Consider the following 23,894-nt stretch of genomic DNA (forward strand, 5'->3'; position numbering starts at 1 on the left):
TTTATGTAAATCAGAAACAAATTTTGGATAGTAAAATTGCAACACAAAACTTAATATTTCTGTAGACGTGCGTGGAAGTATTTTTAGTTAACATATCTTTTCAGAAGTAGATTACCATTTAGAATATGTATCACTGGTTTAATTGCTTTCATTAAAAATTGATCTCATGTCATTATATCTTTGTTGTTTTTCAGGGAAGGAATTTCGAGCAATGTTCATCAGCACAGTGAGGACCCAGTTCCTGCTAGAGAATTCCCACAGTGATGCGCTGACAGACACAGAAACCGAGGACTTTGGGTTCCTTTCAGACCCAAAACTTCTGAACACGGCTCTGACAAGGTCCCAGTCAATGGTGGTGGTGGTGGGGGACCCGGTTGCATTGTGTGCCATCGGTGAGTGCAGCCGCGTGTGGCAGATATACCTGAAATACTGTCAGAACATGCGCAGTCTGCATCCACAGAACTTCACCCTTGATACCATTAAACAGCAGGTACAGAGTCTGCAGTACCAACCAGCCAGGCAGTCAAAGGTTGAGCCTCACGCCAATCCGTTGGCAGAGAAATTGAAACAGTCGAAAGCTCAACTGGCTGGTCCGTGGGGTAAAAAGGCTGGCAGTGAACAGGCCTCATCTGTTGATTACTCGCAGTGGACCACGGACACTGACATGTCTGCCAATGATTCAGTTGAGGATCCAAATGCAAGTTTTCCCCAGTTTCACGAGCCTTTGAGTGATTTTAACAGAAATGGTCTAAGTTCCTTGTCGGTTGTAGGTCAGCCTGCTTTCAATGCAGCATCGTCTGGTATGGGACTGCAGGCCTCGGTCCTTGGAGCAGCCAAACACACCAATGAGGGACCTCAGATAAATGTGAGCCTAGCTAGAGCACCCCTGGCTCCTATTGGCAGACTGAGAACGGGCCTTGCTAGAATGCCAGCACCTTCTAGCACAACTTCTGTAGAGCCATGCTTTGATATTGGGGATGTTTATGATTTGGAGCCTGACAAAGTTATATCTCAGATATTTGCAGAACAAGGGCAGGTTTCAAGTAGTCCTGTTGCAATTCTAGAGGAAAACGGCTTTGCAGTGATTAAAAGCAAGTCAAATGGCCTAGTGGCTCCAGATATCATGCCTTTGTATTCTGAAAGTCAGTTGTTGAAAATGTTGCAGGATAGCATGAGATATAAACGATGCAAGTTTAGCACAAAGAATGGCATGTTTTATGGTGTGAGTGATTTGAATGGGGATATGATTGAAATTCCAAGTCAGCTTTATTGCGGCCATGCTAGAAATGGTGACATAATTGTTGTGGAAATGTTCACAGATATAAATAAAGCTTATGGTAAAGTGATAGCAGTGTTACAACATGCTGTAAATCTTGAGAACAATGTGATTTTATGTCGAGTAGGAGACACTAATGGAGTTATGGTTCCAGTTGATGAAAGTTTACCACCTTTGTTTAATGTAACAACACCACAGTATTTACCACAAAATGCGGAAGGAAAGATAAATATTTACAAGGTGACAACATCCAAACAGGTTAGATTCAGTCATTTTGAGACCATTTCCCCGTTAGATGTTAAGGAAAAGCTGTTTGCTGTAAAGTTTTTGAAGTATGATAGAAAACTACAGTATCCATTAGGGATTGTTGTTGGTTTGATATCTGCACAGGCAGATGTTGTGTCCAGTACAAGAATCTTAGATCTGGAGTTCTGTATAAAGAAGGCATATAATCAAGCTGTTACCAGGGAGATAGATTCAGAGTTTGTTGATTCAAGTGTTCTGCCAGCTCCGCTGTTTAGAAACAGGCACCTTGATCTTCGAGAATTTTGGTGTTTTACAATTGACAAGGAAGGAACTGGCCATAGCTGTAGGGCGTTTAGTATCGACGAACATGGTGATGGATTGTACAAAGTGGGAATTCACATTAAGCGACGTAGCGAGTGTTGTGAGGCAGAACAGTCTTACAGACGTTGAATGTCGGAGTCGAGGCATGTCGGCATATCCAATACAGAGCCAGGCCGTTCATATGCTGCCGGGGAAGTTGACATCAGGACTGTGTAGTATGAAACAGAATGAGGACAGGCTTGCATTATCGGTGATATTTCTGGTGATGACCACAGGGGAAATCTCCCAGATAAATGTGCAGAAAAGCATTGTGAACTGCAAAAAGAATTTCACCTACACCGAAGCTGAGGCCATTGTGCACGACCCCCTTGCTGTAGAAGATTATCTGAAAAGTTGCGTGTTTGTTCTGTTTGAAATTGCTAATTTGTGGCGACAGAAGAGACTTGGTAATGCTGCCTTGTCTACGGAGAATATAGTTAATAAAGCGACCTTGCTTTCCCATCAACTTGTAGAGGAGATGGTTATTATGGCTGAGGTTCATGTTGCATCCGTTTTAACCTCAAAAATTCCGCAGGCAGTCCCGATTTTAGTGCAGCCACCCCCTGTCAGTCAGCATCTGGAAGAGTGGAAGGGTGAACATGCTGCAGACGCAATCAACTCTATAGCTCTCACTAAACCCTTCCTTAACTTGGCCCAGTTGGAAGTTTGTAACTGCAGTTTAGCCTGTATACATTCTGTGAATTACGTGCGACAGTTTAATATCTCCAAGCGTGATCAGGTGCACGTGATTTCCATTCTCTGGGATAGCCTCAATGATGCTGTTGCCATGGGTGACAATGGAGCGATGATGAACATAATTGCTACAGCTGAAAACCACCCACAGATTGCTGTAGCATTAACAAAGCTGAGAAATATACAGGAAGACCCAAAATATGTAATTTGTTCAGATGTACCTGGGGAACAACAGTTGCACTATGAATTGAATCGCAAGCAGTATGTCACTTTCACTAACCCACTTTCATGTTATATGGACATTGTTGTACAGAGAATTCTTCTGGCCACTCTTGATAATCAGCCATGTCCATACAAAAAGCAAGAACTAAAGGCCATCTGTGACCACGTGAATGTTTCCATGGGCCGATGTAGGAGTTACGAGAAGGAATACTTTGCAGTTCAGCTGGGAGCAGCATTGTTATCAAAGCCTCTAATTGTGCAGCCCTTCGTTATAGGACTGAACCCTCATCATGTTGAAGTCTGCTTTCCAATGCTGCCATGTTTTACAGATGTACAAAAAATCGACTTGGCACTGTTGGGAATATGTGCAACCCCTGAAGTAACTCCGGATGGACAGTTGATATTGAAGTGGCAAGAACGGGTCTATGATTGTGATGTTTTACGTAATCAGGCCCCAGTGGGAAGCAACATTGGAGAATTGAACCCAGACAGGTTTATTTACATGATACCTGCCTATCACTGGCAGAGGTTGCTTATTGCCATTCGAGAGCTAGACCCTAGCATGAGGTTAGAGAAACTACGGTCTGCAGTCAGCCTGGTTGGCAAACAGGTCTCAAATCCAGCCCATGCGGAGAATAACCAGTATATTGACGATGTTACTTGCGAGGGGAGTAAATTAGGTAACCCTCTGCATTTCGCAGAATTTTCTCTACGCCTTCATGCCAGTCAGGTATTGCTGATGCAGTTGTCAGCTAGGCTGAATAACTCAATATTGACGCCATATATTCAACTTGTGAGCCTAACGAACACTCTCGATATTTGTCTTCAGCATCGAGAAAATCCTCTTGAATGTTTCATCACCTTGGACAGCAGCATTTCAGCTCCCTTAAAGCCTTGTCCTGACATTAATACTTATCAGAAATTGTGGTCAGCTGTTGCTGAAATAGAAGCTGTAACTCGAGCTGTTGAGCATAATGAGACGGTTACTATTGATAATGTTTTATTGGATTGGAAGCAACAAGCATCTAATTATGTAGCTGACCTGATTCTTCCTTCAACATTTTTAAAGCAGCGTGGTATCAAGATCACCTCATCTGTTCAAGAATTAATGCTTTTCTCCCCCAAAAACTCCACTTATTGTAGTGCTTATTTTTCTGACTTTATGTGTGTGCGGTACAGCAATATTGACTTCCCGGATAAATCTGGTCTATGTGATGAGCTCTCCCGGATTGTTAATAACCGTTGTTCAGTCACGTGGGTGGGTCACTGCAAAGTGGTGGGTGTCATCAGTATCAATGAAAAGATAGTGTTTAAGCTCCAGTTGGTGCAGAGTGATGTCCCTTTACCGCTACAGCTGCTGCATAGGAGGTCATGTAGTGTGGAGATAATACACAGGACTAATCAAGATAGGTAGGTATAGACTGAACAAGAATTATCTTGTGCTGTCTTACATGTAATTTACTACCAATTGTTTAGTGATCAGCTTATTTGGTGAATGGTTATGCAAGCCAGGTGTACTTGAGTTTTATTCTCCTATATATATAATGTTGCTTTTGATGGGAACACTTTGGACAGGTGGCGGAAACAAGGCGGGCTTTGTGATGAAACTTTGTAAATAAGTTTGTGGGCATCTCAACCAAACTTGATAACCAGCCAGGTCGCATAAAGCACTTATGGAATAATAAAAAAAAAAGTGAAATATATCTTGTCCACTGTCTGTCTTACTCAAATTATTTATCATCAATCCCTAACTGGGGATCACATCTGACCAGTATGGTCAGGTTAAATGCATGGTTACTTCTCTTTCTTTTTTCTTTGTTTTGATTTAATAATGGAAAACTCTAAACTGTGATAATACAATATACAGGTTTTATAGTGGTTGCATACATTGTGCAGTAACAATTACGAGGCTTGATGTAGTGTTCTGTAATTTTTCAAGAGAAGACAAATACGAGTGTTCATTCCATTCTCTTTTTTATCATTTTCAGACTAATTCTTTACGCATTGAAGAACCTGGATAATTGTTCGCAGTTAGCAAAAGATATCATATTGCGACAGGCTCCAAGTGCTCCAGGTAAACATTGTATTTGAAGCAGATTTTCTCCATTTAATGGTGCGAAACATATATTTGCTGATGTAAATTTGATATTTTATGCAAAAGATATACCAACACACAATCTGTATGTTATGGTGAAAGCATTTGTCCTATGATGCCATGGCAGAGTTTGAAACTGACTCACATTTGATGAAAAACAAGATCACAATCTCCACACAAAGAAAAGGCTTGTGAACACTGTATGAGTCAGATGTTTTGCCAAATCATCATGATGCTTGCTCAGAATATTTAATGATATATCAGACTTGTTAAACTTGTTTTGGTTTGTTGAAAACCATAGCCACCAGAGGGCGAGTCAGTTTTTATGCTTCCCCCAAAAAAACTTTGGGGGAGCATATAGTCGCCGCTTCGTCTGTCCGTGTGTCCTTCCGTCCGTGCACAATTTTTGTCCGGGCTATTTCTCAGCAATTAATGACTGGAATTCAATTAAAGTTTATGGGAAGCTTCACTACCAAGAGGAGATGTGCATATTTTCAGCCGGTTCTGGTCGGATAATTTTTCACAGAGTTATGGCCCTTTGAAATTTTCCATTAATTGTACGTATAGTGCAATTCTTGTCCCCCAAACTTCTGACTGGAATTCAATGAAACTTATATGGGAAGCTTAACTACCTTGAGGAGATGCCCATGTTATTTGTGGGTTCTGGTTAGATGATTTATTTAGAGAGTTATGGCCCATTGAAATTTTTAAGTTGCTAAACCATCCATCATATTATTTTGTCCAAAGTTATGCCCCTCAAGACGTTTCCTTTTATCTGATTATATAGTGCAATATTGTGACAAACAATTTTTTGGGGGAGCATCGCCCGTCTCCGACTGTTTCTTGTTTTCATATAATTATTGCAAAAAATAACTTGTGTACTCAACAAAGAAGTCACATTATTTGCTCAATCTTAATGAAATTCTGTTTAAAAACAGGGGACAGGTCAATTTTCCTTATATGACTATAGTGAAACTTTGTGAATACTCTAGAAGTTTAATTTATCATCATGAAACAAGCCCAGAAAATTTGTTGTAATGATATCTCAACTGAGTTATATATTGGTTCTTGTCCTTAAAAAGCATGGCCACAAGGGGACTAGGTAGTGTTCCTTATATGGCAATAGTTGAACCTTGTGAACTTTGTAGACGTCCTTTTTTGTTCAAAGGTCATGAAACGTGTTCAGAGCGTTTGTTTTCATGATATCTTGGCCAAGTTATGTTAAAAGAAAAATGCTGGGGTCAGGGTGTAAGTGTTTCTTAAATGGCAATAGTTAGATAATACCAGCCCAGAACAGTCCATGTGGGCCTCAGGTGAGCACGTAAGGGCCGTTTGACCCCTTGATTAGGAAATATTTCTTTTTCTTGTATATATGTTTGATATGGTTATATTGTGCCCTTTTTCCAGTTGAAACATCCGATGTGACTCTGCTACTGCAGTCATGTAAGCAGGTATTCCCTGGTACCAATGGGCAGCAAGATGAGGCCATGAAGCATGCCCTGTCTCAGCCTCTGACCATGATTCAGGGCTGTGTAGGGTCCGGCAAGTCTTTACTGGCCGCCATTCTGGGACTGGCATACTGTAAGAGGAACCAGACATGCAGACAGCAGGCCCAAGTACTTGTGTGTGCACCCACTGAGGCGTCTGTTGATGTTATTTATGGTATGTTTATGCAGTCATGGGAAAATCAGTGGTTGTATTGTCCAGATTGTCTAAACTGTATTTTATTGCATTACGATGTGCAAGATGCATTTTCATAATCGGACAAGTAAAAACAATTTGAGTGTTTTTCACTATTAAAAAAGGGAAGAATGAAGAAATTACTGTTTTCATACTGTCTTGATTGAAAAAAAGTGTAAATGAACGATTTGTAAATGAATGATATATGCTCTACAGTTAATTTCAGTTTGTGAAACATAAGGGAAATTAAAGTGACAAATCTGTCAATCAAGTACATGTAATGTATGATATTCATTTTGTAACAATTTATGTATAAGAGTGTTGTATTTATGAAATTGAAGATAACATTAAGTACTATATTATTACTTATTTGGACATTTTAGGGCTGCAGGTGTTTATGGTTTCAATGCCAATGATAAAATAAATTAATAAATATTTATTGAAATACCTATCAAACTTTGTCTTGTATTGATTTCAGACTTTTTCCAGTCTCTAGGAGGAAGTAATGCCAATATTGTACGAGTGTATGGTAATGCTGTAGAGCAGGTGTTACATCCTGGCCCCAAACTTTCCCGGAGACCGTGTCCATCTTGGGATAAGGAGAATATTCTCAAGATGAGCGGTCGCTATGCACAACGCTCCTTGTATTCACTCGTGAGACAGGACGGCACACGCTATGGAAGTAAAATCAATGTAAGTTTATTGTGGACAACATTTTTTACTGGTAAGCTTTAATCATTAACATTGAAATTATATCTTGTCAAAACACATTGTGCAACATTGTGCAACATTGTAACTTAAATTGTTATGATAAGCTTTACGAAATATCAATTCAATTTTAGCCTATAAGCATCCTGTAAAATGAAATTCAGCTGCCCTCAGGGAAAACCGCCACTGGTGAAACAATTCATTTCTCAGAATATTCATGCATGAAAATTGATAATCCAAATAAAGCCGACAAATATTCTTTATGTATTCATTAAATTCGCAGGTATATTTATTGATTGAGTGCCAGAGGTTTTACAACTAATTATATGCAAAGTTTAGATACAGACACTTAGCTTCCAGTCTTGAGTTGTTGTATAATCATGTGTTTCTGTTTCATTTGTAATTCAATGTCTATACACAGGAGTACGAGAGCCTGTTTAGTCTGTACCCCGAGGACATATCAGTGGAGGATAATGACTCATACATGCAGATCGTTGGTCGAGCGGAGGCTGCCGTGCTCTCAGAGGCGGACATCATACTGTGCACGTGTATCACCAGCGGGCAGCCAGAACTGGCAGCATGTATTAATATTCATCAGGTGAGGTCTACAAGTACAAATATCTGTATTTCTGACAATTTTGTGAAAAAGATAAAGAATTCTTGTGTTTTCAGAGGAATTTAAAGAAGTCTCAGATGCTCTTATTAATAGAGTTTATAGTGATTAATTACCAGTATGTGAATTATTATGTTCTATCTTCTTTGTACTCTTGATTTGATCCTTATATATTAATGTGTTAAGTGTATGTATTTGTGTTGCTCTCATGCTTGTTCTTACTGTTGTCTGAAATGCAAAATATGTTGTTTTTATGCCCTCGGATCGAATGATTGGGGGTATATTGGTTTTGGCCTGTCTGTTCTTCATTCTGTCCCAAAACTTTAACCTTGGTCATAACTTTTGCAATATTGAAGATAGCAACTTGATATGTGGCATGCATGTGTATCTCATGGAGCTGCACATTTTGAGTGGTGACAGGTTAAGGTCATCCTTCAATGTCAAAGGTCAAATATATGGAGGGGGCATTGTGTTTTCACAAACACAGCTCTTGTTTTAATGATTTTTTTATGCTGCTACAAGTAGGCTTCATTCCATGCAGTCTCATAAGGTTTTTTTGTGTGTATGGTTGTTGAAACACTATGGTCTTATATTTGAAGATTTACAAAATACTTACTAAGTCCCTGAATATTTGCCAAGAATTGCCTTAAGAGTCCCAATCAAAGGTTTTCTTGAGAAACCCAGTATATCAGTTTTTGCCTCTTTGCACAGATGCTGTAGTCACATGAGGGCATTAGATTATCTTGTAAAGAGGACATGATTTCATAGGGGGTTTTGGCTTGTTACCCCCCGCCAAAGGCGGAGGGATATTGTTTTGGCGTTGTCCGTCCTTCTGTCCGTCCGTCCATCCGGCCGGCCGGCACATTTTTATGTCCGGAGCCATATCTTGAAAGTTCTTTGGCCGATTTCATTGAAACTTGGTATGAGTATATATATGGATAAGACGATGATGCACGCCAAATGGCATTGTACACCATCCGTTAATAACGGAGTTATGGCCCTTTGTGTCTTGAAAAAATGCTTACATCTGTGACAAAGCTCTTGTTTGGCGGGGATATCAATTCAACGAATTTTTTTGTTATTTTATGAACTGTGGCTTTTGGATTGGGGAAAATAAGGTCATAAACAAGGAAATAGGAAGGGGTGAGAATATTAAAACATTAGATTATTAAATTTGTTAATAAGTAAATTATTTGTTAAACTATTATTTTATGTGTAATTTTCTACTTTCAAATTTCCTTTTAACAATCAAGTTAATGATAAAGTTCATGTCAATTTTGTTTTGATTGGTTGTATTTGGGAAATGTTTGGGTTTATTTTTGGAAAAAGGTTATTTTGCCTCTAGGAAAGACTCTTATTTCGGGTGTTCTTTTCGCTCGTCAAAAACTATTGTGATGTTCATGCATATACAATTGTGTTTCCAGATAATAATTGATGATGCCAATGCTGGTTCCGAGCTGGAGATACTAGTTCCACTGTCAGTATATAAGGATACTGAGAATGTGGCACTGCTAGGGGACATAAATCAGATGGGACCCAGTGTGGGCAGTAAAATAGCCCAGGAGCTTGGCCTTGGGGTCTCCATAATGCAGTCTTACATGAGCACGGCTGTGTATCTGAATGTGCATTACAGAGTGGTAAGTGATGGTTGGCACAAAGAAGAAAGTAGTTAGTGTAGACGATGAAAACACTTCCACATTCTTGAGTTGTTTGCCCTTCAAAATAACTGACATTGAAGTTTATTTTGTGGCAAAGCTATTTGTAATACCTACACAATATCATGTAAAACTGAAATGAATATATCTCCACTTAAATCTTGAAGGCTGATCAGTAGTTTTTGTGTGATGTATTGATTGGACATTTTTACCTGCTAAAGTTTGAAAACAACATTTTGTTTTATTCTATTTTTGTTTTATTTGTTACTTCAGTTTAGTTTATAAATTCAATTATATTGTGTTTTCTGTTATGATAGCATTAAAGCAGATTTTTCTTTCCAGGAGTGTATTGCTTAAATTAGAACATAGAACACCAGTTGTGACATTGTTGTATTGTAAATTTCAGCATGAAGGTATAATGGACTTCCCAGTTAAATATGGCTATACACGAGCAACATGTGGGATAATCAGCCAGAGACAGCCGTCTGTCCTTAATTGGACTGGAGGTCGAAACAAGCCCTCGGCTTTCTGTAAACTGGATGGACTTGAAGCGAGTATTCCATTGAAATATTCCTGTCCGTTAGGAGAGACAATTGTGAATATGGAGCAAGCCAATTTTGCGGTAGGATGTTTCTTTGTTTCCTGACGCACCATTTGAGATATGGTTTCTATAATCATCATTAAATTAGATTTGTATTAGCTCAGTCTGGTTAGGAGCGACCCAGTTAGCTATGAAGTAGGGCAATGTTTTGCAGTTTCATGAGAGGACAGTGTAGCTCCCGACCAGTCTTTTCAATTGTGCAGGCTGATCCACATGTGAGATGAGACCAATGTTCCCATGACCTGGGTCATATAATCTTGAACTTTCATCAACTTACACTGTGCTGCTATGATACTGCTTAATATTGTTAAGGTGACTGCCTCAGATGAAAGTTAATTATACTAAATTAATAGTTGTTGAAATGTGATTTACAGATATGAACAATGCTCCCTTTGCCTCTGAGAAACATACAACACTTTCATGTTTTAATTATTTCTAAAAAGGAATTTATCCTGTTTTTGCTGATGAAGACTACTTATTAGCTCGACTATTATATATGAAATATATATAGTGGAGCTATCCTACTCACCCCGGCGTTCCTGTTAGCGTGCAAATGTTAAAGTTTGCGTACTACCCCAAATATTTCCTATGTCCTTTGACATATTGCTTTTATATTTTGCATACTTCTTTACCAACATGACCCCAATGTATATACAAGAGCAGACAACTGTATCAAGCATTTTGACAGAATTATGGCCCCTTTTATACTTAAAATATGCATATTATTGATAAATCTTTGTTAAAGTTTGCGTACCACCTCAAATATTTTCTATGTCCTTTCACCTAAAATATTTTCTATGTCCTTTAACATATTGCTTTCATATTTTGCATACTTCTTTACCAACATGATCCCAATCTATAAACAAGAGCTGACAACTGTATCAAGCATTTTTACAGAATTATGGCCCCTTTTATACTTAGATAATTGAACATTTTGCTTAAATTGCCATAACTTCTTTATTTATGATCACATTTGATTCATACTTAAGCAAAACAACACTTACCTGACATACCACAATGCACTCCACCCAAACCATCCTCCATGCCCCAATCCAGCCCCCCCCCCCCCAAAAAAAAATAAATAAATAAAATAAATAAATTAGTTTTTCCTTATTTTTTAAAGATCATCTATTAAATGACCACACACCCACATTATACCCCCCCTCCCCCCCCCCTCCATGATGGCTTACGTTATACTGTCAAGCACTCGAATAGTCAAGCGCGCTGTCCTCTGACAGCTCTTGTTATTATCCCTCGCCATAGGCGGAGGGATATTGTTTTGGCGTTGTCCGTCCATCCTTCCGTCTTTCTGGCCGGCCGGCACTTTTGTATCTGGAGCCATATCTTGGAAGTGCTTTGGTGAATTTCATTGAAACTTTGTATGAGTATATATATGGATAAGAGGATGATGCACGCCAAATGGCATTGTACACCATCTGTTAATAACAGAGTTATGGCCCTTTGTATCTTAAAAAATGCTTTTTTAGCTGAGTGTCAACTATGACACATTTGTGTCCAGCAGCATATTGGCGAGGAATATCAATTCAACGAATTTGCTTGTTCAGGACAATTTTGTGCAAAAAGACTGTTAAGTAAATAACAAATGACCATCGCAGATAATTCAACAAGGAACACTGTTATATTGCAGGTGAGAGTAGCGATGGCTTTAGTAAGCAGTTATAATGTTAACGGCAGCAATATCTGCATCATCTCCTTTACCCAGGCCCAGTGTAGGAACATTGAGAGACTTCTGTCTGTGTCTGCCACAAAATCTAAGATACAGTGTATGGGCATAAAGGAGGTCCAAGGTAAGGGGGTAATTAAGGATAAAGTCAAGTGTTTTTGATATTAAGGCCTCATCTTTCATGGTTTTGTTGTTGAAATTGAGGTTTTTTTTCTGTAGATTGTTGTTTCTATGATTTGACACAATTTAAATTCATCCCCAGTTGTTGTTCAAGGATTAATATCCTTGTATCCAAAATCACAAACCTCACTATGTGCTCGTGTTAAAATCACAAACAAAACAGCTCAACATGTGATTACACAAACAACCATTTGCAAATTATTGTGAACAATTTAATATTTAAATATTAATTTTGAAGGGTCATATTGTATTAATATGTAAATACATTTGAAAAAAATATTTTCTTGAATTTAAAACTAGTTATTTTGTAAAGGAAATTGTAATTGTTTATTCTGCAGGTTTAGAGTTTGACTATGTGATCCTGAGTACTGTGCGCAGTATACCAGCCATAAGGGTGGAGCGTTATTGCACCAGAAAATGGTTGCAGGAGAATCTTGGGCTGCTTACAAATCAGGGACTTGTTATGTCGGCTCTTACCCGCGCTAGAAAAGGACTGGTTATAGTTGGTAAGGAATACCACAATCTTCATCTTGCCTGTGATTGTGTTATTGTGATGGGTTGTTAAAAACACGTCCATCAGTAATGTAAGCTAAATTACAATTATTAAATGATCTATCAATAGGATCTGGTGTTATCTCACATGAAATCCTACTGTTTGGAAATATTTTACTAGTGATGTTGATGAAATCGAGCTTTATATATGTGCTTAATTTATCGACTTAGATTATCGTTCTGGGAGGCTTATTTGAGACAACACTTTATGCCAAGACTAGATATTGGTTTAGACAAAACTTCCTTAAAATGAAAAATTCTATAAACAGAAAACGTCATCTCAGATAAGCCTGTGCAGTCTGCACTGGCTAATCTGGGATGATACTTTATGGATATTCACTTAGCCTTGTTTTCTGAGAGAATTAGCTGATTTGTTAGTTTATTATGCTCCCCCAAAATTTTTGGGGGGAGCATATAGTCGCCGCTTCGTCTTTCCTTGCGTGTGTCCGTCCGTCCGTGCACAATTTTTGTTCGGGCTGTTTATCAGCAATTAATGACCGGAATTCAATGAAACTTTATGGGAAGCTTCACTACCAAGAGGAGATGTGCATATTATCAGCCGGTTCTGGTCGGATGATTTTTCACAGAGTTATGACCCTTTGACATTTTTAAGTTGCTAAACCATCCATCGTATAATTTTGTCCAAAGTTATGCCCCTCAAGATGTTTCCTTTTATCTGAATATATAGTGCAATATTGTGACAAAAAAAACCTTTGGGGAGCATCGCCCGTCTCCGACGGTTTCTTGTTTTATGCACTCACAGAAATGAGGTACATGGTGGTGTAACCCGTGATGCATGTGATTCAAGTGTCGTGGATCAGCCGCGACAGTTTTTATAGATTTTCCTGTTTCAAGACAGCCTCTGCAAATCATTAATGCACTGTTGCTGGAAAGTGCTGTCTTGAAATGATCCTGTGTGTTTTATGAAGACTGATTAAGTATCTTATGACTCTTTCCTTCTATCTGCAGGTAACGAAAACTTGCTGTGCTGTTCCCCCATGTGGAGGCAACTTGTCGGAGAATATCAACAGAGTAACCGACTGGTGGCTGCAGAAGTTTTCCTTCAGACAATGTCACTATAGGACTGGCTTTACCCGGTCCATTTCACTTACGTTTATAAGCTTTCTTGACTTGTGGACTATTGTGACTATAAATTTGTGTTGCTGTGTGTTGCACAAATTACCAGTTAATTGTATGGTTTAGTTATGTGATATGATATGAGTACATGTATAAATACAGGTATATAAACTTGAAATTTGTGGTTATATATAAACGTGTGTAGTATTTGGGGTATGTTGTATTGATGCTGCAATTTTGTATTGAGGGCCTAGGCTGATTTGTTCGTATAAAGAAATTGTTTCAAAATAAATACTTGGTGTGATCAGTGTGTTACAAACATGTTACCTAACAGATAATGTATTGACAACAAATCAAATTTGTGAACAGATTTTTTTCATGGGATTTATGCTAATATTTACAGTAGTTAAACAACTTATTCTTACATGAATGCTTCGATTCAGTATACACTATCTTTAATAATGACCTTTCATCCTTTCATAATCAAAATTATATTCTTATATTTGAGTATGATTTACACATAGTTAATAACCTATAAAAGTGATCTATGCATGCACCTAACATTAAAAGACATATTTATTTCCTTGTATGTTCATAAATTTTGAAGTATTTTAGTGTTTGCTTAGAAGTGTTTAACATTCCACATGAATATTGTCTTTAGTTTGTTCTTTATGTTTGTTATTATGCTATGACACAGTTAGATTAAATTTGTTTGATAAAGAGCCATGCACTGTGAAAAAGGGGTTTAATGCATGTGCGTCAAGTGGTGTCCCAGATAAGCCTGTGCACAGGCTAATCAGGGATAAAACTTCCCACTTTTATGATTTTTTTTGTTTTAAAGAAAGTCTCTAAGCAAAAATCCAGTTGCGACTCATATGTTTAAAGCTGTTGACAATGTGTTGTCTTTGGTAGGCTGAGTGCCCCACAGATGGATGCATAACGCCAGTGTATGCTGATCCTGTATAATAGATGTTTTATAAGAAGTGTATGGTTTGTAAGCCTTTCTCATGGAAAGCTGTGTTTAAAGTATGGGCGTATGTTCATAAAATATTATCCCAGATTAGCCTGTGCAAATCAAGGTATGACACTTTCCACCTAGAGTTGATTTTCATTTAGAAGAGACTTCCTTTAAACATAACATTGGAAATTATGTTCTCTGTTTAGGTATGCGGAATGCTCGCTGATCTGGGACGATATGTTACGCATATGCATTATTGAGTCTGGTTTTCCCAGAGACAGGCTATATTGTTTACAATGGTTTGGTGTTGTGGTTTTATTTGCCAAAATGCCCCTTCAATATAAGTACTTTTGATTTGTGATAGTCTTGGATGTTGCAACACTATCATTTATGTAAAATAGTTTTTACATGTTTATTGTTAGTTAATTGTGACCCATCTTTAATACTAATAACCTTTTGTATGCGTGATCTATGAAGTAACTGTTGTGCTCTTAATTGATTTGCATCTTAAATTCCTCTTAATGAATTTTTTACATTCTTTTCAGAATACAGTTCTTATAATTTAATATTGCTTTTTTGTATAGATGGTTAATTACAGATTTATGTATTTGATAATATAACTATTTCCTATTGGATTAATTGTCAGTGTTTTTTTTATTTGCACTTCTTGATGTATTATTATGTATGATGACATCAAGTACTTACTTTTGCAACATAATCTGTATCCAAATTTACTATTAAGATTAATCATTATTTAATCAACATTATTTAAATAATGGTATTTATGGGTTTTTTTTTCTTTCCATTAGCAATAATAATTTATTTCAGGTGTATATTTAGATCTTTGATTCGATTTTGTGACATTTGCATTCTGTTGAGTGTTGTATATGTTGTTCAAATATGCATTAAAATAAAGGAATTAGAATAATTTACCTTTAAAATACATGGATCTTATAAGTATTAGTGCATCAACTATTAAGTTCATCTTACCCCTTGTGTCTATAGATCTGTTTTAATGTGTTACCATTTATCACCATTTGATAAAATACGACTTTTTGCACTCTACTATCCCTGAATGTTCCTATACACTTCTTTTTTGTGGAATAGTAATTTTCCACCTCGATCCCTTTCCCCATTTATTTTAATCTCTTAAATATCTAACATTTTATAAAAAAATCATTTGTATTTATAAACTGATTTCACGTTTAAACAGAATCTATGAGCACAAATAAAATAATAAACATTTAATTGGTGTCTTAAGTGTAGTATATTCAAAATAAAGCTTATATTGTACAGTAGTTGTTGTTAATCATTTGCTGATATAATCCATGCTTGCTTTTGTGCACCAGTTACCCATAATTAGGCAGATGGAATATTATATGTAAGGTTGGCCAACATGCAATCGGACATTACAGGTTAATGTTGAAAGAACCTTCAAACTATATAAAAGTTGGGGAATGGCATTTTTTATTTCAACAATTAGTGTTACAATCTTATTCTTGTATTTTATCTTGTGTCCTAAACTTTGACTCCATGTGACAACGTTCTGACCACGTTTCATGAGGATGGGCAATTAATGTCTATATAATGTTCATAAGGCAAATGTTAACAATGGGGAAAAGTGAACCCTTCAAAGGAGCAGTTGTATATCTAGGATAACACTGACCTACAACCTCGACAATTGGTATTATGCTACTTTGAAAGAATGGACGACCCTGCTTGATTTTGAAGTCAACAAGTCATGGTCACAGGGGCTTGTCAAAGTAGATTAATTTTGTACAATGTCTTAAAAGAGCGTTGACCTTTAAAAAGAATATTGATTTTATAAGATAACCATGTTAAAGATCAATGTGTCAGGGGCTTGAATCATGACATTGGTGTCTGCTCAATATCTCAAATAATGTGTGACCTATGATCATTTAAATTATTATTCTACAGGGAAGTAACTTTCTAGGAAAGGAAGATGCTCATTAATGTTAAGGTCAAAGGTCAAGATCACCTGGGCTGATAACACAAAAAATGCTTCCACACATAATCTGGAGAACGTTTATTAGCATACAAATTAGTTTATCTTTCTTGTTCGTTTTCACAAAGGATTACCACGAATGATTATTATATCAAGAGATCAAAGGTCACACAAATATCTGTCAAGGCATACATGTTATAAAAACATCTCTTGGTTGAGGACACAGGAGGGAATCCCGTATTTTTATTGGGGTATATATGCTATAATATATAAAAAAAATTGGTATATATTTCTATTATAGCATATATACAAAAAAATACAAAAAAAAACACGGGATTCCCTCCTGTGGTTGAGGACAAATGTTAATGTGATAAGGGTTCATCTTCCGATTTGTTAGCATTTGTGAATCATTCATGTGATTACTGGAAAGACACATAGTCTTGCTTCTGCAGCTGTAGGTAACGGGCATGAATGAATCAAATAGAAGTCCTGTGATATAGGTTTGAACACAAAACTAAACTCTTAACTAGCAAATATTTTGATGGGTGCAAAAAATGGATATATGGTTTAATCATTAAAAATAATTAGGTGTTGGGTAATTGTTTTTATGATTTGCAATTCTCCACATTGATATCTATACACCTATGAAGTTTTATGTTGAAGTCTTGCAGCATATCTTAGATATAGCCTAGATATAGCCTTGAAAAGGTATATCATACAAAAACAACAAAGGGCACTAGCTCAAGTTAAGAAAGTGCATGGTTATGGTGCATGGCACTTCTTCCGATCCATTTCTACACACCTATGAAGTTTCATGTTGCATCATATCTGAGATACAGCTCTGAAGTCCCATCATACAAAAACAACAAAGGGCAATAACTCTTACTGTAGAAAGTGAAGGGTTATGATTCTTAAGCATGGCACTTTTCATTAATATCAATACATGTACACCCAAGAAGATTCTTGTTGAAGTTTTGCATGGTATCTGAAATATAGCCCTGAAAAGTTTCATCATATACAAAAACAAAGGGCAATAATTATTATTAAAGAAAATGTAGGTTATGGTTCTTGTGCATGACACTTCTTCTCATTGATATCTATACACCTATAAAGTTTCATGTTGATATCTTATATAGTTTTTATGCCCCCGGATCGAAAGATCAGGAGTATATTGTTTTTGGCCTGTCTGTCTGTCATTGTGTGTCCCAAAACTTTAACCTTGGTTAAAGTTTGATAACATTTGCATTATTGAAGATAGCAACTTCATATTTGGCATGCATATGTATCCCACAGAGCTGCACATTTTGAGTGGTGAAAAGTCAAGGTCAAGGTCATCCTTCAAGGTCAAAGATCATTGTATTTTTCTTTCCTAAAACTTTAACCGTCGTTAAAGTTTGGTCATAACTTTTTTTATATGGAAGATAGCAATTTCATATTTGGCATGCATGTGTATCTCATGGAGCTGCACGTTTTGACTGGTGAAAGGTCAAGGTCATCCTTCAAGGTCAAAGGTCAAACTTATGGCTTCAAAGCGGCGCAATAGGGGGCATTGTGTTTCTGACAAACACATCTCTTGATGAGATATAGCCCTGAAAAGTTTTGTGACAGACTGTAGGACGGACAATGCCAATTCAATATCCCTCCGCCTTTGGCAGGGGGATACAAAAGTACCAGTACATTACTGGCTAAGGTTCTTTTTAAACAACTTGTAATACAAAAATTCACCACACATTTTTATAAGATTTATTTTCACTGAGCCATTCTATATTAGCTTACAAGTATGCATTGAAAAAACAAAACAAAGTGGTAGCAGATATTGCTGGGAGGAAGGGGGGATAAGATGAGAAAGCATATTAAAAAATCATCAGAATACAAATAACCTATAATACTATTTCTATTTGATATCTTATTCATTCAAACATTCACATTTAAGAATAATGATGTGGTGTACCATGTCTCATTTCTTCAAAGGTCAAGGTCACACCACTTTCAGGTTAAATATCAAATATTGCCATTAACACCTTCCTAGTAATATGAGCGGAGTTTTGAAACAGAACTGGAATGTGGGAATATCCATGCCCTATGGATGCATGCCTTGTTTTCATTTCAGCTCTAGTTTTAAACAAATAAGCATAAACCTCACAATCCTCTGTTTGTGTCAACCAAGTTTCATTTTAATCTCATCTTATTTTGTAACAACAAATTACCGAAACTTTCAACTTAAAAGAAGAGGCAATGCACACTCTTAATACCAAATTTCATGACCATAGTTAATTACCTTTTTGAGGTATTTTAGCTTTTACAGAAGGAGGGACAGAAAGATGGATTAACATAGGAAGCAACCCGATTGGCATTTTTGTATGTACTTATCCAGTTATCACAATATTTTGTTTGTCGCAGCAATTGGGCATTTATCTTGTATAAAAAGTAGTCTAAATTGCTCACATTTATATCCATACTTTCAAATAGCTCTATATACATTTAAACATTTACAAAGTTTAATCAAATCATTTTAGTAATTAGTGAGTTTTCACAGGATACAGTTGTGGACCTTAAATCTTGTTAGGTGAAACATAAGTAAGGGGCTAAAACTGTCGGGCAACTTATATACACAACTTCAATTTCAAATAACCCTTATAGATCATTAATCATTCAAGTGAAATTCTTTTAACATGATTTGGGAATAGTCTAAAAACATAAATGAACATTTTAGAAGTATGAATAATGTACATGTATTTTTAAATTATAATTGAAACAACTTCAACAAGAAGGCACTGGTGAGAAGGTATACACATAAACACAACATTCAGATCAATTGAATTATACATTTACATACTTTGTCTTAAGTAACCAAAATCTAATCATGATAGAACGAACATTCTACATTACATCTTTATATTCTTTAAGCAATAAAAATTTAACTGCACAATTAATGCTCATAATTTAATTATAAATCACTTAGATTGGCAACTTGAGTTTATAAAGCATTATTTGTAGCCTGCACCATGTATTCTCACTGTACTAACAGAATAATCATTCACGTCTAAAAACCATGTTTATATATCAGATAAATGAGTGAATACACTATCACATTTGAAATTACAACATTTCAGCATGATTTTTTTACAACAAACAACCATACATTTAAATTGTAGTCACAACAAACACAACACAACTGTCCGTCATTCTTATCTATAATCATGTCAGGTATTTTGGCGGTAAATAGAATAGATAGTATTAAAATTAAATCGAACATGAATATACAAATATCAGTACTACAATCAAAAGCTTCAATCAATTTAGTTGATATCATTTTAATAACTTGAATGTATGAAACACCAATAAAGAAATATCATGGTAGTTTTCGAACACTGTTTTAATTTTTCCTAAGTTAATTTGACAAATTTAAATATTGTTAGCCTAAGCAGAAGAAAAAAAAAATGAGTAGTGTGCAACCTAAATAGGTTTAATAATAATAATGTCTGATCCATGCACCTGCAAGCAGACATACACCATTAGAAAAAGTGAAGAAGTACAATTGGAAATTTCATTTCAAGATGGATTTTAGTATTTTTTAGCTTCAAATGATGTTTGCCATCATTTTAGTACATATGATAACAAAAAATCAATTGATATTGGCAGGGAGAGATGATTTTTTGCAAATTATTGTTTGTAAACAAAAGCAAGGGGACATAAATGCAATAATGCAAAAAATAGCAAAACCCCAAGAATACCGGATATGAATATACAATAACCTGAACAAACTTTGAAACAAAAGAGACTTATCATTTACACTTATGTATAGTCAATTTCAGTGTAAAATATATACAGGACTGTTCAGTAATACAAAGTCACTAAAAACCAGTAAGTTTATAAAACTTAGTTACTTCTAACTTTTTTTTTAAGGCCTGTACTTATTGTTCTCTAAAGGAGTTGTTAATTCATATACATAAACATCATTTGAAAATGTAAAAATGACTCTCATTCAAACATAAATTCTGAATAGCAAATTACTTGCACAAAACATTCATATACAACAGCCAGACAACAGTTTTCAGATATAACATATTATATACATCCTAAGGAATCAAATTAAATACAACTGTAAACTCTTCTAAAACAGCAATGAGAAGACAGGAGGAATCAACATAGAACCAGACGAGCTGACTTAAATCCCAAACTTGTCTGACACTACTGAACTTCTAGAATGACTTAATCAGATACTTCCTCTACAACAGAAAGTTACAGCAATCAACAAAAAGGAGCAGTTACAGACAAGCGTATCTGGAGCAGATATTGTGAATTCTATTGTCCAGACACTATTAACACATGGTATGACACTTGACATTTTAAGGTCTTACAGATTCTAATAACTAGAGCATGGTATGACCTTGATATTTCAAAGTCATCCAGACTCTATTCACTAGAGCAAAGAATGACCCCTGACATTTCAAAGTAATTCAGACTCTATTAACTAGAGCAAATGATGACTCCTCACATTTAAAGGTTATCCTTACTCCGTTAACTAGAGCAAATTATGACCCCTGACATTTCAAGGTTGTCAAGACTCCATTACCTATAGTATGGTATGACCCCTGACATTTCAAGGTCATCCAGACTCCATCAACTAGACCCCGGACATTTCAAGGTAATCCAGACTCCATTAACCAGAGAATGAAATCAACCATGACATTTCAAGGTCGCCAAGACTCCATTTACTAAAGCATGGTATGACCCCTGATATTTCAAGGTAGTCCAGACTTCATTTACTAGAGCACTTTAGGACTCCTGACATTTCAAGGTCGTCCCTGACTCCATTAACTAGAGCATGGTATGACCCCTGACATTTCAAGGTTGCCCAGTATGATCCCTGACATTTCAAGGTCATCCCTTACTTCATTATCTAGAGAATGGTATGCCCCTGATATTTCAAGGTCATCCTCACTCCATTAACTCGAAACCAGAATGACCCTGAAATTTCAAAGTCGTCAATAATCCATTAACTGGGGCATGGCTTGACCCCTGACATTTCAAGGTCGAACAGACTTCATTAACTAGAGCATGCTATGAACCCCTAATATGTCAAGGTCGTCCAGACTCTATTAACTAGACTATGGTATGACCCCTGACATTTCAAGGTCGGCCAGACTACATTAACTACAGCATGGTATGACCCCTGACATTTCAAGGTCGTCCCTGACTGTGTACAATTGCCACATGGTTCTCTGCACAATCTCTGGTGCTATTAGACTGTAGTCAAACATGTTCACCAGGTGAAGTTCAAAGTTCTTCACGATGTTCTTCAGGATGATTTCTTTGCCATGCTCTTCTATAAAGGTCTGGCAGGCCTGAGGTATTTGACAGTCAGCTATGTACCTGCATAAAGTATGGAAACATACGCACTTCAAAGTCACAAACAATTTCGATTTAAAACATTTTTAAAGGAAATTCATAAACACTTAACATTAGACATATAAGCATGATGTTAAATTCTTATAAAAAGATTTACAATTGTACCTTAGTTGTTACATTCAAACTTAACTTTGATCCTCAAAGAATCACTAAATGTTATTTAATACACCTATACTAAATATCTGTACAGTCTAAAAAACAGAGAGCAGTTTCAACCTACGCATATTTCATGCAATGAAGGTTCCACATCTTCATCAGTTCCTTCTCGCCTTCATTGACATCACTGAACTCATCTATCAGCTGAAACACAGGGCAAAGTTCAAGTAAATATCACGTCAATATCAACAAATGTCATTTAAATCTCATGTCAATATTACAAACTAACCGAGTGCTAGAACCAAAGAATAAGGAATAAACAGAGCATATTGTTTCCTCTTTAAACTTGCATGCAGAACAGATGAAATACTCTGATGGTTTTTCATTAATTTTGATGCACTGAACTACAGAAGCGTTGTTTATATCCGATGAGTACTCCAGAAAAAGACATTTGTGAACTTATGTCAATACGAATACAACCAAGTGAAGGAACTACATTGAATCAGAATGTAAACCTTGGTATACCTGGGTCATTTTGTGTAGATTTGTAAGAGACACCCAGAGTTATGGCTTTTGAAGAGTTAATGTTTACATGTTGTGATTTATGTTGAGACTCAATGAGTGTTTTCAAAAAGTATAATTTGATAACTAATAAAACTAAGACATATACAATAATCAGTGATATTATGTAGCAAGCTATATAGTGAATAGCATTTTCACAAACAGCAGTTAACATTAAGAAGTCTAATTTATAATACTTGTTGTAGGAAGAAAACTTTGAACACCATCAAATAAGGATAAATATTGTAAACATTTGCTTTTTTAATCTTAACAGCAGCGGTAATGAGGAACACTATTTAGATAAATACATGTACTGCATGGAAAGTACGATACTTAACATAATTTGTTCAACAATTTTGTCGTTGAATTTTATGGAACCGATTCAGAAATATGCAAGCTACATTTTACTACTAAGAAGACTTATGTTGACAAACATGGCGGAGCAAATATATATTTCTACTACTATAAAGAACTCCATTAACAAATATGGCAGAAATCTAACATTTTACTTCTAAGAAGCCTTACATTGACAAATATGGCCGAGTCATTGTACATTTTACTACTTAGACCTACATTGACAAAAAAAGCAGAATCATTTTACCTTTCACCACTCAGAAGAATTACAGTGACAAATAAGTCAAATATGGCAGGGCCATTTTACATTGACAAATATGGCAGATCCATTTTACATTGATTAATATGGCAGAGCCATTTTACCATTTGCCACTGATTAAAACAAATTTTCTTAAAATAAAATTCATTTTAATTATTAAATACTTACCTGCTGTCCCTAGCTATACCTTTCTAGGTGGGTTAGCTTCTCCAGAAATCTTCAAGTGCCGGAATTCGGCCACCTCTCTAACTGAAAAAAGATCAGGTTAAACATAATACAATGTAACCTAACCGGAAATCAAGAACCGTAACTCATCTTACTTTTCATGCAATTATGAAAGTATTAAACAATGAGCGGAATGGGAGGTGGGACTTACCGATAGCAGGTAAGTATTTTATAATTAAAACGAATTTTATTTTAAGAAAATTTGTTTTAATGTCATAAATACATACCTGCTATCCCTAGCTGATTTTGTAGCTGTGGCAGGAGGTTATCGTTATATTTTCCCATCACAGCAAAAACCCATATTCAGGTTTTTCAGCCAGAGATAGTAGAAACATGTCCTCAGATAATCTTCGTTAGTAAAGTATTGTACTTTAGTTTCTGGATAGCGCCAGTACATTTATGCCATGGAAGAAACTACTAT

General features: G+C 36.2%; 2 protein-coding genes across 2 annotated transcripts in view; one reads left to right on the plus strand and one right to left on the minus strand.

Annotated features, from left to right (window-relative positions):
- LOC127870077 (helicase with zinc finger domain 2-like) overlaps positions 1 to 15,893 on the plus strand; it is a 107,793-nt gene extending 91,900 nt beyond the window's left edge. Inside the window, 11 exon segments of the mRNA XM_052412736.1 lie at positions 195 to 1,924; positions 1,926 to 4,207; positions 4,786 to 4,871; positions 6,300 to 6,554; positions 7,051 to 7,265; positions 7,702 to 7,878; positions 9,318 to 9,530; positions 9,955 to 10,170; positions 11,798 to 11,957; positions 12,352 to 12,519; positions 13,535 to 15,893. Coding sequence (XP_052268696.1) covers positions 195 to 1,924; positions 1,926 to 4,207; positions 4,786 to 4,871; positions 6,300 to 6,554; positions 7,051 to 7,265; positions 7,702 to 7,878; positions 9,318 to 9,530; positions 9,955 to 10,170; positions 11,798 to 11,957; positions 12,352 to 12,519; positions 13,535 to 13,647 — 5,615 coding nt within the window. The 3' untranslated portion in view covers positions 13,648 to 15,893.
- A 2,402-nt stretch (positions 15,894 to 18,295) lies between these two features.
- The window catches only part of LOC127868973 (polycomb protein suz12-like), a 41,374-nt gene continuing 35,775 nt past the window's right edge, over positions 18,296 to 23,894 (minus strand). Inside the window, exons 14-15 of the mRNA XM_052411197.1 lie at positions 22,199 to 22,278; positions 18,296 to 21,942 (exon numbers count right to left, since the gene is read on the minus strand). Of these exons, the coding sequence (XP_052267157.1) occupies positions 21,720 to 21,942; positions 22,199 to 22,278 (303 nt within the window). The 3' untranslated portion in view covers positions 18,296 to 21,719. The remainder of the gene's footprint in view (positions 21,943 to 22,198; positions 22,279 to 23,894) is intronic.

Source organism: Dreissena polymorpha, chromosome 2 (genome assembly GCF_020536995.1).
Source record: "Dreissena polymorpha isolate Duluth1 chromosome 2, UMN_Dpol_1.0, whole genome shotgun sequence".
Lineage (NCBI taxonomy): Eukaryota > Metazoa > Mollusca > Bivalvia > Myida > Dreissenidae > Dreissena > Dreissena polymorpha.